At 35.1% G+C, this 15,587-nt stretch overlaps 1 protein-coding gene across 1 annotated transcript in view; it reads right to left on the bottom strand.

Annotated features, from left to right (window-relative positions):
* The window catches only part of GAREM1 (GRB2 associated regulator of MAPK1 subtype 1), a 147,656-nt gene that overhangs the window by 118,932 nt on the left and 13,137 nt on the right, over window positions 1-15,587 (bottom strand). The window contains exon 2 of the mRNA XM_044682820.1: window positions 14,138-14,278. Coding sequence (XP_044538755.1) covers window positions 14,138-14,278 — 141 coding nt within the window. The remainder of the gene's footprint in view (window positions 1-14,137; window positions 14,279-15,587) is intronic.

The following is a 15,587-nucleotide window of genomic DNA, read 5'->3' as shown; positions in this document are numbered from 1 at the left end:
CAAGATTAATAAGTAGAGAAATGTGAAAACCAAAAATATCTTCATAAGCTAGATCAAAATGTTTGATGCCTACTATTGTTCCTACTTTGTAGCAAATAGTGTTTATTTATTATTCACATTCTGCGTGGGATATAGGCATGGGAAGATTAGGCAACTAGCCCAGGGTCATATGAGGACAGAACACCTAACTCATTTCTAGCTTGCTCTATTTCCCCTTCGAACCTACTTCATAGTCCTTTCTTTGTAACCATTTCTAATATGCTGAAATTTTCATTTACAAGTGGAGATAATTTGAGAAGCCAAGTTATGTAGATGCAAATTCTACACTGAAGCAAATAGGTAAGGACTAACAATGCTGGCTTGACATTCCTTTCATTTCTTTATTATAAGCATTTGATAGAAACTCAGTATTTTAATTCAATGTGAGAAAATAATTGGACGAAATAATTTTTACTTGATAATTACAAAGTGATAGGTTAGATTTTTGTCTATCCCACAAAATGTGCGTCATTAGACAACGTTAATTGATAGCCAGATCAAACACTCTCAAAAGCTTGTTTGTTTACCTGGAAAGTCAATTTCTTTAACTACAATTTTTTTTTTTGATACTTCCACCCTCAAAAGTGAGGTTGAAGGGCAGCTGGGTAGCTCAGTGGAGTGAGAGTCAGGCCTAGAGACAGGAGGTCCTAGGTTCAAACCCGGCCTCAGCCACTTCCCAGCTGTGTGACCCTGGGTAAGTCACTTGACCCCCATTGCCCACCCTTACCAATCTTCCACCTATGAGACAATACACCGAAGTAAGGGTAAAAAAAAAAAAAATAAAATAAAATAAAAAAAAAAGTGAGGTTGAACTTATAACCAATATTAATTGTGTAAGCATTATGTTAAAGTGCTAAAAATAGATACATATGATTCTTTTTTGGTGAACAAAAATCGAATAGGGCATAGTGAATAGAGTGCTGAACTTGGGAATCAGAAAGACCTGAATTCAAATTGAAGTTCAGACACTTACTAGCTATACAAGTTACTTAATCTGTCTTGATTTCAATTCTCTCTTTTCCATAAAAAGAAGGGGTCTGACTAGATGGTCTCTCAGGTCCACTCTAGCTCTCAATGTATGTTCTCAGTCTCCCTCTCCAGGATACGCTGATCTCCAAGGAAACAGATATGAGACCCAGTTCTACAGCAGTCTGTCTTGGAAACACGTGGAAGAATAGATAGATCACTGCAGGAAAAAGAGCTCTCTGGTTCCACATTTTTATAAGTATTCAAAACCAGGAATCTAACAGTGTCTCTCAACAATGACTTGCCTTATATGAGAAGGACTAAGTAGCTAGGGCAGGTCACCAGTGCCAAGCTAGTCTTGTTCACTATGAATCTGTATGGCAACTCTACTCAAAGGGAAACCACCAAAGGCTCTGCATGTGAGAGCTGAAATGATCACAGCCATATTAAAAAAAAGTATATAAGCATGTCTATATATATAAACACATATTTGTGTATGATATGGATTTTTGTGTGTATACATATCTCCCCCAAGTATTTTAAATTTTTGCTTAAAACTTTTAATTTAAAATAATTTAAATTATTTAAAGTTAAATTTAAAAAATGTAAATGTCTATACCTGTATACATGTATATATCTGCTATGTATACAGTATATGATACATGATATATATGAAGAAAATAGTTTGTATTTATTGTGTATATGTGTATATATGCATATATGTACACACATAAAATATGCAGAGTGTGTGTGTGTGTGTGTGTGTGTGTGTGTGTGTGTGTGTGTATGTGTTGGAGGTAGAGACAGTAAAGTTGTAACAAAACATAAAATCTTATGGATCCAAAAAATCAGCAACATCCTATGGAACATTTCTATGTAGAACTCCTTAAGAACTGGCAACTGATATGAACTGATCCAACCATTCTGGAGGACAATATGGAACTATGCCCAAAGGACTATAAAACAATTTTTACCCCTTGGTCCTAGAATACCACCACTAGGTCTGTATCCCAAGGAGATCAAAAGAAAGGGGAAAGGACCTACTTGTATAAAAATATCTAAAGGAGCTCTTTTCAAGATGGCAAAGAACTGGAAATTAAGGGGATCGATCAATTGGGGAATGGCTGAACAAATTGTGGTATATGATGGTGATGGAATACTACTGCATTGTATGAGATGATGAACAGAATGATTTCAGAAAAAGCTGGAAAGACCTCCATGAACTGATGCAGAGTGAAAAAAGCAGAATCAAGAGAACATTGTACACAGAAACAATAATACTGTACAATGATCAACAATGAAAGACTTAACTAATTCTCAACAATACAATGATCCATGACAATTCTGAAGGACTCATGACAAAGAATGAGATCAATCTTCAGAGTAAGAACTATTAGAGATGGAATCCAGATCAAAGTATACTCTTTTAATAATTTTAACTTAGTTTTAAATTGCATTTTGGGGTTTTTGTTTCATATGACTATCTTTTTTACAAAAATGGACAATCTAGAAATATGTTTTGCAGAATAGTACATGTATATTATAGATCAAACTATATTGGTAATGGTAATTGTCTATCAACTCTGGGAGAGAGAAGGGAGAAAGGGAAACATTTTGGATGTGGAAAATTGTTGCATGTCACTGGTAGAATAATTGGTAGAATAAAATATCTTTATAATTAAAAAAGGAACTGGCAATTGAATGGATGCATGGGGACTAAAAAAATAAAAGCTTTAAGATAAAAACGTTAAAAAAACAATAAAAGATGAATCTTTGTTTTTTAATCTAAGTAACTAGGAGAATAGTTAGTGTTCTTAAGAGAAAGTCAAGAGCAAGGCTAATTGGTTGAAGATGTATTTAACAGCTAGGTGGCACAGTGGATTGAGAGTCAGGCTCAGAGATGGGAGGTCTTGGTTTCAAATATGGCCTCAGACATTTCCTAGCTGTGTGAAGGCAAGTCTCTTAACCTCCACTGCCTACTCCTTATTGCTCTTCTACCTTAGAACCAATACACGGTATTGATTCTAAGATGGAAGTTGAGGATTTTTTAAAAAAAAAGATATATTTAGCCCTGAATACTAGACTCTGAGGCAAAAGTGAAACATAGAGATTAATGGAGTATTTCAAACGTACGTTAAATATAATTTATCTGCACTTTCTTTAAAATTCTATAGACTAAAATTCTATTTAGCTGACCTTATTCTTGACAGGATACTAACAAGGAAGGCAAGCCTAAGACAGACAAGTCCCATGATTAATACACCAGTTCCAACAAGTCAGAGTTATCATACAGAGAACATCCCACAAAACCAATATGGAGGTGTATGAATCATCTGTCTATCTGCTTAAATATCCCTGAAGTTCACCTGCCACACACAGTTTGTCCTTTTTTCTGCTTAAGAGAACACTGGAAGAGCCACTCCAACAGGTAAGCAGCTTATACAACTTCATTGTTTCGTGAGTCATAAAAGCAAGATGACTCTAGCACCCAAGGAAAATTATTAGGGCAGAGTATTCCCAACTGTGAAGGAGTTACTTAAAGAAGTTTAACCTTGTTAGCCCTTTGGAAACCCATCATTAAGTCCATTCTTAGTGAAGAGAAACAACTGAGGTTACCTTTAGCTGCAAGTTAATATCTAGGAACAAAAAGTTAATCCTTCAAAACTCAGAGGGATAAAGTGAACAAGAAAAGTGAACTCTCAGTTATAAAAACCTGTTTCTGCCAGTGAGATAAACACTTCACTAGTGGTGTGGGTCACAGTCAGTTTGTCCATAGGCTTCATCTGATTTAACTATATTATCCCAAGGGTAGAGCTAGACTTGAGCTGCCATTGCCCTTTTCACAGTCCTCAGGAGGTGCATTCTGCTTGTATTAAATGAGCAGAAGTCAAAGGGGAAATGGTTAATTCAAGGTACATATTTATTCTCTGTTCTATTCCAGAGTTGTTAAACCTCTGGACCTCTGATTTTTTTCTCATTTGTTGACTAAATGTTTGCTCCACAGTCACTGAGAGAACAAATAGAGAATGATGTAAAAAATAGTCATAATGACAGGCATATTTCATTAGCTTCTGAAAGAAAACATAAAGGGGGATATACAGTTTAATTGCAGTCCCACTTATAAAAATTAATATTTATTTACATATATTTATTTTTATCACTCACCTCCTCTTCCCTACTGAAAAAAATAGGGAAGAAAAAAAGTTATAATATTCATAGTCAAAGAAAACAATTCTGACACTGGCCATGTCCAGATATGCACATCTCATGCTGCATATTTAGTCCATCTCCAGGAGATGGGTATCATTCTTCATCATAGGCTTTCTAGAATCATGGTTGGTCTTCATATTGATCAGAGATTTTGTTGTGTTTTTTTTAAAACTCTTTCCTTGTTTTAGAATTGTCTTAGAATCAATACCAAGTATCAGTTCCAAAGCAGAAGAGTGGTAAGGGCTAGGCAGTTGAGGTTAAGTGACTTACCCAGGGTTACACAGCTAGTCCAGATTTGAACCTGGGTCTTCCCATCTCCAGACCTGGCTCTCTATCCACCACAAGGCACTTAGCTATCACCATACTGATCAGAGTTCTTGAGTCTTTCAAAGTTGTTTGTTTTTTACAATATTGTGATGGTATATAAATTGTTTTCCTGCTTCTACTCACCTCCCTAGGCAGTAGTTCATACAATCTTCGCAGGTTTCTCTGAAACTGTCCATTTCTTCCTTCTTTGTGGCACTGTGGGATTCCATTCGATTCATATACTATAATTTGTTCAGCCAGTCCCCAAATTGATGGGGGACTCTCAATTACAATTTGTTGCCACCACAACAGAAAGGAGTTGCTATAAATATTTTTGTACATAAGGATTTTTTTTCCTTCCGGGGAGGAAGTCTCTCTGAGCTATAGTCTAAGTGCCCAAGAGACAATAAAATGAGGAAAACTATCAGACAAGGTTAACTCAAAGTCTTCATTTTCTGTATTCATTCTTCAACCTAGGTTTAAGTCTGGGTTCTTCCATTTACTAACTTTGTGACTCAGGCAAGTCATAATCACCTACATTTGGAGTTTTCTCAAAAAATGAATTAGATGATAAGTTTGTGCTACAAACACTTCCAGCTATTAAGCACAGTTCCTGACTTAGAGGAGGTACTTAATAAATGCCTGTTGTTGACTGACTTCACAAGACTGAGGGACATAAATCAATCAAAAAGTATCTATTAATAACTTCCTGTGTTAAAGGCAATATGTTAAGTACAGGGAAAAATCACTAATTATTGTACAAACATCAGCTACTACTGTTATGATTTCATAGATCTGTTACTTAAGGAATTGCATTAATTCAAAGGTTTATTAAGCACCTACTATGCAGGGCCCCCAGGAAGATTCAAAGAAATGAAACCAAGTCCCAGCTTGTAAAGAGTTTACAAGATAGATGCACAAATAAGCAAACATTTCTACAAATAAAAATCTGATTTTAAAAGTAATTATTCCCTTTAGGAAAGAGGTCTGTAGCCTTATGTTTAGATATTTTAGAATGCATTGGTATTTGCATTTTACTAAATAAACTTTGTACTATAAAATAGACAAAATACTCATACAAAACCTTGTTCAACACTAGTAGTTACTTTTGAAAATGGATGAATCATGCTAATTAAACTCACAACCCAGGAGAATAAAATTAGCTTGTTTCAACATTTCCTTTTGTTCTGTAATTACAATCCAAGGTTATGTTAGATGCTACATTACTATAATTTTGCCCGAGAGACAGACATTGCACATCCCACGTTTTAAAAAACAACCACCGCCTTAAGAATCCAGGTGCTTACTAAAGAGCCCCATGGATTGTGTAAGAGGAAGAAAAAAAACAAATTTTTTACCATCACAGTGCCAATGTGACATTTATCCTTACATGTAGCAAAATAGTAAAAGAACTTTTAAATACTTTATGTTATTTTAATATTTAAATTTTAAATATTTAAATCATTTTAAATATTAAAAATCCTTAAAATATTGAAGAATATAGCATTGAGGAGAGAAACAGACCAGAGTTGCTTTAATCTGCCTCACATTCAGGAAGTTTGTAGGAGAATGAACATTTTAAAATATAAAGCAAAATAATAAAGTTACCTGTGATGACAGTAACTGGCAAGTTCCAAATCAAATGGCTTAAATTTTTTAAAAATCTTTTTGAAAATATTTAATTCTACTTCATGAAATTTTTGTGGAAAAAGTGGTTTATACACCTTAAACTGATCTATAAACATGGGTTAGTATTATTATTGCCTTATTCTCTCAAAAGGGAGAGATTTGAGTTAATTAGGTTTGTCAAAACCTGATTTCTTGAATCTCTTTGTTGGGACACGGGAAGCGGTTTACATAATTTCATATATTTACAGCGACAAATCTTCAAAGAATATTTACTTGAACCCCTTCTTTTTTTAGATGATGGAACTAAGTTCCAGGAAGGTTCAGTAACTTGAAATTTGATCACACTGACAAAGATACTTAGGTGGCCAAGCTGAGATTTGAACCTAGGTACTCCAACTTCAAATCTGATGCAATTTTCATTGTACCTACTACAAACAGACATTCAATTGACATTTAATTAAATGCCTACTGAGTGGGCAATACTATGCTAGGAATAGGGGAATAAATGAAGATAAAGAATAACCAGGACAAGGTCCTTATACCCAAAGAACTGACAAATCAGAAGACAAACATTCAATTCGGGACTAAAGAGAAAAAACATTTGGATCAAAACAGCTAAAGGAAAGGGAATGAATATAAGAAGCATCTAAATTTATAAAGGATTAGAAGCTCTTAAAATAACACTTTTTAAATATTTGATTATTGGAGGAAATTTCTACCTAATTCCTCCCTTACTTAAGTGATAGGGCGGTAGATACCTACAAAGGGCTGATGAAACGAACAGATAACAAAATTTGGGGGTTGACTTCCACTCCAGATTGTTTAAAGCAAATGTCTGTACTTTTGGTAGCCAACTACTCTAAAAGGTTTGGATGCACTTAATTGCAATACTTTTTTATCTAATTTGAGAAAAGAGACTACAGAGGAAGGGAGCAATCACTTTTCTAGTTGTTAATGCCAATTTTTCTTCAGTGGTTTCTCTGCTGGTAGCAAAATATGCTATGCTGACTGAACAGATTCTTGCTTTTGGTATCAATTACTTGTCATACTAAGAAACTTTTTATCCAAACTTCAAAACTCATTTTGCCAGAATGGAAAGAAAATCTTTCTTAGGGCACAGTCAGTGACTTCAGGATCAATTTCAATTACAGGACTTTAAGTCAGCACTCACTTCCCAGAGCAAGCTCAAGTTTAGTTTAGGTCTCTCTAAACCATATGGCTTCATTCTTGAGTTTTAGTCAATGATTCTTATTCACAAATGGAATTTGAGAAAAACCTCAATGATTTTAATCCCTGGCTCAGTTTGAATAGGCCAAAAAAAAAAATAATGTCACAAAATCTTTCTTTAAATGGATATAATTTAGTTATTCTTAAATGTACTTAATAACAATAATGATGATGATGATGATGATATCTTTAAAGTCTGGGGGTTCAGTGAATAGAGCACTGGGCTTAGAATCAGGAAGACTCATCTTTATGAGTTCAAATCTGGTCTCTGACATTTAATAGTTGTGTGACCCTGGGTAAATCATTTAAGCCTGCTGGCCTCAGTTCCTCAGCTATAAAATGAGCTGGAGAAGGAAATGGCAAAGTATTTCAATATCTTTGCCAAGAGAACCAAAAAAATGTCATGAAGAGTCTACAATGACTAAACAACAAGAAAAAAATTTAAATGAAAATTTGTAATTCTTAGAAACAGGAAATTCTTGGTAAATGGTTTAAAAATGTACAACACCCCCTGTGAGGCTATTTATTCATTTGCTTATTAAAGCCTCTCTATAGTGAAACTTCTACCCAGATGATCCTGAATTTGCAGAGTATGATCAAGGAGGATTTCTCATGCAAATGAAAAGAGCAAAAATAAGTCCTAGAAACTAGAACTTCATTTTCTGCAGTCAAGGATTACAAATGTAATTCTGCAGCTGAATATAGGATGTAAAAATAATACTTGGTATGCTTGTCAATAATAACAGCAGTTTATATTTATATAGAACTTTGTGATTGGGAAAGCACTCACTATGCCTTATCTTGTTCTAGCCTGTCAGAAGCCCTATGAGATAAACAATACGAGTATTATTTTGCCTGTTCAATAAACAAGAAACTTGTTCACCTGGTTTAAATGACTTGATTAACTTTTTACAGGTAATACATAACAATCAGGGCTAGAATCCATATCTCTTCATTCCAGTTCTCATTGTTTTTTCTACCACATTAAACACTGCCTCTGATTTTGTTCTAGAGTCTCGGTTCTCCAAAAATATTTAAAAATCGGAAACAGTATGGCCTCTTGATTGTCCACAGTAACTGAAATGTCTAAATGTCCCTAAAAGGAAGGGGATAGCCCAGATGAGATTCACAGATCTCTTCTGGGATTTGTATTCTCTAAATCTTTTTAGCAAAAAAATCTCTTGGTTACTGATTTAAAAGTTCTTATCTTTTGCTATTCAACTTGACAAATCGAATGAAATGATGGGACACTTAAAAGTGCTGTGTAAATGTTAGCTTTTGCTACTGTGTGCTACGCACTGAGGATTCAAAGAAGAAAGACTGGAACAGTTCCTGCCCCACAGAAGCTTTCGTCCTACTGTGGGGAGACAATACGTGCAGAGAGTAGATAAAAAGTAAAAAGAAAATAATTTTAAAGGAAGCAAGGTGGCCCAGTGGATAGGGTCCTGGGCTTGGAATCCAAAAGACCCAAGTTCAAATACTAGCTATGTAAGAAAGCATGGGCAAGTCCCTTAACTTTTCTCAGATTTAGTTTCCTCATCTGTAAAATGAGGGGTTTGGCCTTAACAGCCTCTAAAAATTCTGTCCACGTGTAAGTCTACTGACCCTATGAGTCAGTCACCTATAGGGAATGGTCTGTGGCACACCTTTGGTGAAGGGGAGTAATATGAAATAAGGTGGGAAGGGTGGGTTATAAGCACTGCTGGGAACATTAAATTTCAGGCTGAGGAGTTTACATTTTATCCTAAAGGCAAGAGAGAGAGAGCTACTGAAGGGTTTCAAGCTGGGTAGTTCATAAGCCAACTATTAGGAGTAAGCCATAATCCTTTATATGTCTGACATTCCATCTGGTAGAGAATAATGTTCAAAAGCTCCCTAATCATTATCATGTGTTGCTATTTAAATCCATCAGCTTTTTCCTTCACATCAGGAGCACTTAAAACACCAGGGTGTACATAGCATAGCATTAGGCTTGCTAGGTTAAAGCGGGAGTCTGACCTTTGGAAGCTGACAAATGAGTTCAGACAACTGAAAGATTAAAAAAAAAAAAAGCTAACCAGAGGGACATTTAAAACATTAAATATTTGCTTTGAAGCATATAAAATGACTTACCAAAAAAAAAAATGATGCTACTATCTGGTCAGATCATTTGCCACCCCAAAACAGGTGAAATACTGCAATTTTCCCCATTTTCAATCTATTAGATTGTTGTTGTGGGTGCCTGGAGGGTTTTTTTGTTTTTATTTTTAAAGAAACAATTATTACATAGAATAGAGTCAAAGTTTTTCTTCCAAACAAAACTGGGAGAGTGTCTTAAAAAGATGAGCAAGACAGATGAATTTAAGAGTGTGTTACTTGGTTACTTGTTGAAAAATTCAGCTACTAGAAAGGGTCACAAGGAATCTGAAAGGTTTTCTGAGTTCATTACCTGACTGCATTGTGTAAAGATGATGTGAACAACTGCTTTGAAGGAAGCTGGCTACCTTCCCAAATGAGTCGAAGAAACAGTGACTTGCTGAAGGTTCTGATTTTAAAGGCTCACATTGTAAGAGGTTAACAAATTCACTGTTAATGATGATGCCAAAGATCCCACAAGGTAAGAATTTCAACTTAGCATATCTTAGAAATTTGTTTTAGAGAAAAATCAGATTTCTAAGTTCATTTCAAAAGGTCAACAATTTCTTAGAAGAGTCAAAAAGTTTTACCCAAAGCTAGAGACAATTTACTTATTTCACTTTCCAGTTGTTGCTTCAAACTTATAAAACTGAATTTTAAAAGGAGTTTGGGTCAAAATAAGAAAAAATTAGACTAGAGAAAATTAGACCTTTTGAAGCTATGTAATATCAAACGGAGATTTTTTTTCCCCTTTTATTATAAGATCATATGATGATATAATTAAACTTGAAAAATATCTTATCAAGTTCACCTCCTGGAACTCCTCATTTTACAGAGAGGCTGAGAAGTTTGAACAATAATCCAATATCACAGAGGAAATTAGAGGCACATTTGGAATTAGAACTTAGATCCTTTGACCAATAAATCTAGCTTCCTTCACATTATAACACTCTTTATGACAATACTAAATTATTGTTTATTTTATCCTAAAATAAACACAGCAATGTATGATGGGGAAGGAATTAGGTTTAAATGCGGGAATCAAACTCAGGTCCTTAATAACTCTGACATTAACTGTGTGATCCTAGTCAATTCGCTTAATATCTCTAAGCTTAAGTGAACTCACCTGCAAAACCTCACAAGGCAAATGTGAGGATAAAAGAATATAATGTGGAGTATTTTGCAAGACCTTAAAATGATATAGAACTATTTTAAAAGCCACCAAACTCTGCTCGTAATACTAACAACTGAAGATTTCAATGACTTTTCTAAATAAACAAATTTTAAACAATTTTTTTTGTTTTTAATATCATCAGAGTTCCTTCTAGTACTCTTCATTTCCTCCCATAACATTCCATAACAAATAATACTTTTAAAGAAAAATAGCAATAGGAATGGTGGTGGGGGTGGGGTTGTCAACAAACCAATCAATACAATGGAAAAGTTTAAAAATATATGCAGTGTACTATTTTTTTTTTTTGCAGTCTCATTTTTTTTCTACTATTTTTTGAAGTCCCCCGCCCCCACCTCTGCACACCAAGCCCAAGAGCAATATTCCTGAAGAGCAAGTTCCAGGCTAGGGTCCTTCGGAGCAGATGATTCTCTGAAAAAGGCAAGTGTGAGATTCTAAGTGATCCAGGAACAGCTAGGGGTATATAGACTAATCAGAAAACACAATAGAGGGGTGGAGGAAAGAGGTAGATAACAGGCACAGCGACAGTTACAGCTTATAGGGATCATATACTGCAGCATTAACACTATAGAGCAGTGATAGCGAACCTATGGCACATATGCCAAAGATGGCACACAGAGTACTTACTGTGGGCACGCGGCTGCTGCCCTCACTCCCCCACCAGATTTCGTTACTAGAAAGGCAGAGGGATGCAGACGGAGCTGCTCCCTTCACCTTCTCTACTGTGCCTGATGACATTTTTTCACATCACCTGCTTGGGCTACTCTTCTCTCCCTCTTCACCTATACCGAGGACATTTTTTCACATCCCCTGCCCCTCTACCCAGAAACCCAATGGGAGACCTTCCACCCTCCTCTGTATGGGACAAAGGGTGTGTGTGGGGGTGTTGGGGAGTGCCTGGCACTCAGTCGGGGGTGGGGCACACAATCTTGGGGGGGGATGGCACACGGTCTCTAAAAGGTTTGTCATCACTGCTATGAAGTATTGGCACTACCTGGTGGGAATAATCAATTACAAATTGCTTAAGGTTGGATTTTAATTTTCTTGGAAAATATTTTGGAAAATTGAATTTATAAATTCAGAGACTTGTAATAAGGAAAAAAGTATGTAAAAACAAAAACACTAATTCCCATAATCACTTGACTATAGACAACCCCTGGATACAGGTTGTACCACTAAAACGAAATCTTTGAAAAGAAAATATATAGAGGCAGAAAATTATTATGTTAAAATGTTTAATGCATAATGTACTTATGTTTACCATTCTTCATATTCAAATTAAATTTTTAATTATTCTTTTTATTCTTACTAAGAGTAAGAGTAAAACCAAAATTCTGGTTTTGCATAAGTAAGATGAATGCAGAGGAATGTGATTGGTAACTGATTATTTAAGAATGAGTTTCATAAAATCAGTCACAAATTGAGATCTAGAAGGAACCCAAACAGCCAACTATTCCAAATCCCCTATTCTTAAAGAAAACTGAGTTTCAGAGGTGTGAAGTGAGGGGAAGAGTGGCAAAATTGAGATTTGAACTCAAATTTCATAACTTCAAATCTAGTGTACTTTTTTGAATCATGCTACAAAGAATTTGAAGTGAGATGGAGATAAAACAAGTATTATGACCATTTACAAATTGATGATCCCTCTTAGCTTGGATTTCTCAGAGTTGTCCAAGGACATTGAGTTCAGTGGAAGGAGCGCAAAGTGGTTTGGTCATTGTGTAGAACAGAAGTATTAGTGTTCTATTGTTCAGTAAAACAAGATGGCAAATACAAAGCAGACTGCTCATAAAATCACTGGTAGCAAAGCCTCATTCAGACAGTAAAACTTCCAGGAAAAGTGCCCTCTCTACCAGGGAGGTCATGAAACCTCAAGTTTGGCATCCTGGGACTTTAGTATTTCCTGATATTCATCATTACCGGAACTCAACAGAACTTTTGATCAAGAAAATTCTGTTTCCAGCACCTTCCGAGGGAGATTGTCCAGGACTTCAAAGTACACTTGAAGTTGCAAAGTGGTACTACTGGTACCCACCAGGAGGCAAGTGAAGCATATTTAGTAGGTTTCTTTGAACACCCATATGTGCCACCATGCCAGGAGAGTCACCATCACACCCAAAGACGTCTAGTTGGTTGGCAAGATATGTAAAGAAAGAGCTTATATGAAGGTAATTTTATCATGTTGTATACTTTGGTTTTAATTTGTAACACTTTTTGTAAGCAATTGTTTATAATATGTTGTGTTGGTACTTCTGCCATTCCATCTTTCACTTAAGATGAAGTAGAAAAAGTAACTGTTCCCAGACCTCAGTGATATGAGTGAGCATTACTGTTTGGGCATGACAAATTGTTACCATGAAGAAGGGATGAGGCATATTTCTTGCTTCTCATGATGCATATTTCTGTATTTTAATGGCTTGTTGGGTAACTAAAATGGTGAAACACTAAAATTTTTATATATGTTTACAGATTCTTTTGCAATATAATTGGTTAAGACTTGATCCAAGAGTTTAGCAAATGAGGGTGTTAAATGTTACTACATCACTCTGATGGTAGTTTTTCAGAGGATGATAGATAATATACAAATACAATTTCCTAAAAAACAAACCTGGCAGCTAAATAATTTACTGTAAGCATTTATAATAGTTTTTTAATATGTTCTCATATCAGTATGTTAAGATTACACATTTTTAGGGGTTTTTTAAGTATCCAGAGGGAAAAGAGAAATGAGTTTTCAACTCCAAATTCAATTTCCACCAAACCAAAATTCTCATTTTGTGAATTTTAATGTAGAAATAGAAAAATCTAAAGCCAGAAGCAGTAGTTAATTATGAAAGTAGTTTTTACTTACTAAGCATTAGAAATCTGAATTAGATGTAGATCTGGAAGAGAACTCAGAATTTATAAAGTTCAATTTCCTGATGCTAGCTGGCATGGTGGGGTAGATGGAGCACCTGACATAGAGAGAGCGCAAATTCAGCTCAAATTCTAGCTATGTGACCATGGGAAAAATCTCTTAACCTCTGCCTCGATTTCCTCAAATATAAAGTAGGCATATAGTACCTACATCCAAAGGTTGTTATGAGGATCAAATGAGGTGATTTATAAGATGCTTAGCACGGTAAGTTAGTGGCAGAATTAGGACTAGAAACCAAGTTTCATGATGCCTGGTGAAATGATCTCTCATTTTCAAGACCACATTAACCAAGAAAACTGGATAATCTTTCAACATTTTCATTTACAGTGTCTGATGAAATTTCCAATTTGGTTACATACATGTCTTACTTGGGCACAGGGGGAATGATGTGTAAAATTTAAAAAAAACTAACTCCATCAAAGGTGTTGATAATAATTATCCAAAGTCAACATGCATCTCAAGAGTTCTTACATATCCTCTACCCTTCTCTCACTGTGTGCCCCTAATTATTCTCATAAAAGAAGAAATAGTCATACCTGCATAATGCACAGGGATTTCTATCTTTGGCCCAATGACATAGTGACCTTCCTCCAGGCTATGTGCTGTGATGGTTGTCCACTGTCGGCAGGAATGAATCAGAAGGTAATCATTCTCTCGAAGACCTTCGACAGATTCTCCTAGAAAAGAGAATTTTCTGTCAGATGTGCAGAACTAATACTCATTCAGTTCTATATTTTATAGTAAAACCTCACTAAATGGAACTTAAGTTAAATTCAGATTTCAATCATTCAAAATTTGAAGAGGTCTGAAGTTTATTCCCTATGTTATGGAGAGAAGTTTAGCTTTGAAAATTATCAATCAAGACAACATTGTAAAGAATATATTGGCTCTACTTAAAAACACACCTTACTTTAGAATAGGGTGCTCTGACTCCTAGGTGCTACTGAAACCAGATTAAAATGTAATTGGGAAATACTTAACAAATTAAATAAAAACTAAAATGTAACATTGACAATATCAATGTGGTTTTCTCATCAACATGCAACTGCTGTTATGTAAGTTTTAGTTGTCCCACTTCTCCTTGAGTTTTAACATACTGCTTCCTTTTAAATTAACTCTAAATAAAATTAATAATTTATTCCTTAAAAAGCATGGCTGTCTTCTCATTTACTCTTACTTAACCAAAAGAGTACAAGGACTCATAGGATTTAGAGAGAAAAGAATCATCTAATTTCTAATACCTATTATTTGTACATATGGGAAAATGAGGCCAAGATGGATAAAGTGACATTGCTCTCAACTGGCACAGATAACAAGCAGCAGAGTCAGAATTTGAATATCTAACTCTACACAACAATCCCCTAAACCTCCCTCCAACCTTCTGTATTTCTGTTAAAAAAAGATCACCATCTTGAACATAGAATAGTATATGTGTCAGATCTATGGGAAGGGAAAGAATTTAAGGCCAAACAAGAGATAGAGAATATCACAAAATGTAAAATGAATAATTTTGATTACATTAAATTTAAAAAGTTTTGTACAAACCAAACCAATGCAACCAAAATTAGAAGGGAAGCAACAAATTGGGAAAAAAATCTTTATAACAAAAACCTCTGACAAAGGTCTAATCCACTCAAATTTATAAGGAACTAAATAAATTGCATTAAAAAAAATCAAGCCATTCTCCAATTGATAAATGTGCAAAGGACATGAATAGGCAATTTTCAGATAAAGAAACAAAAACTATCAATAAGTACATGAAAAAGTGCTGTGGCAAAATTGGGACACTAATGCATTGCTAGTGGAGTTGTGACTTGATCCAACCATTCTGGAAAACAATTTGGAATTATGTCCAAGGGGCTTTAAAAGACTGTTTGCCCTTTGATCCAGTCCTACCACTGCTGGGTTTGTACTCCAAGTAGATAATAAGGGGAAAGACCAGTACAAAAAATATTTATAGCCAAGCTCTTTGTATAGCAAAATATT

Source organism: Gracilinanus agilis, chromosome 1 (genome assembly GCF_016433145.1).
Source record: "Gracilinanus agilis isolate LMUSP501 chromosome 1, AgileGrace, whole genome shotgun sequence".
NCBI lineage: Eukaryota > Metazoa > Chordata > Mammalia > Didelphimorphia > Didelphidae > Gracilinanus > Gracilinanus agilis.
The sequence above is the reverse complement of the archived record's forward strand: the minus strand, read 5'-3'. Positions and strand labels throughout refer to the sequence as shown.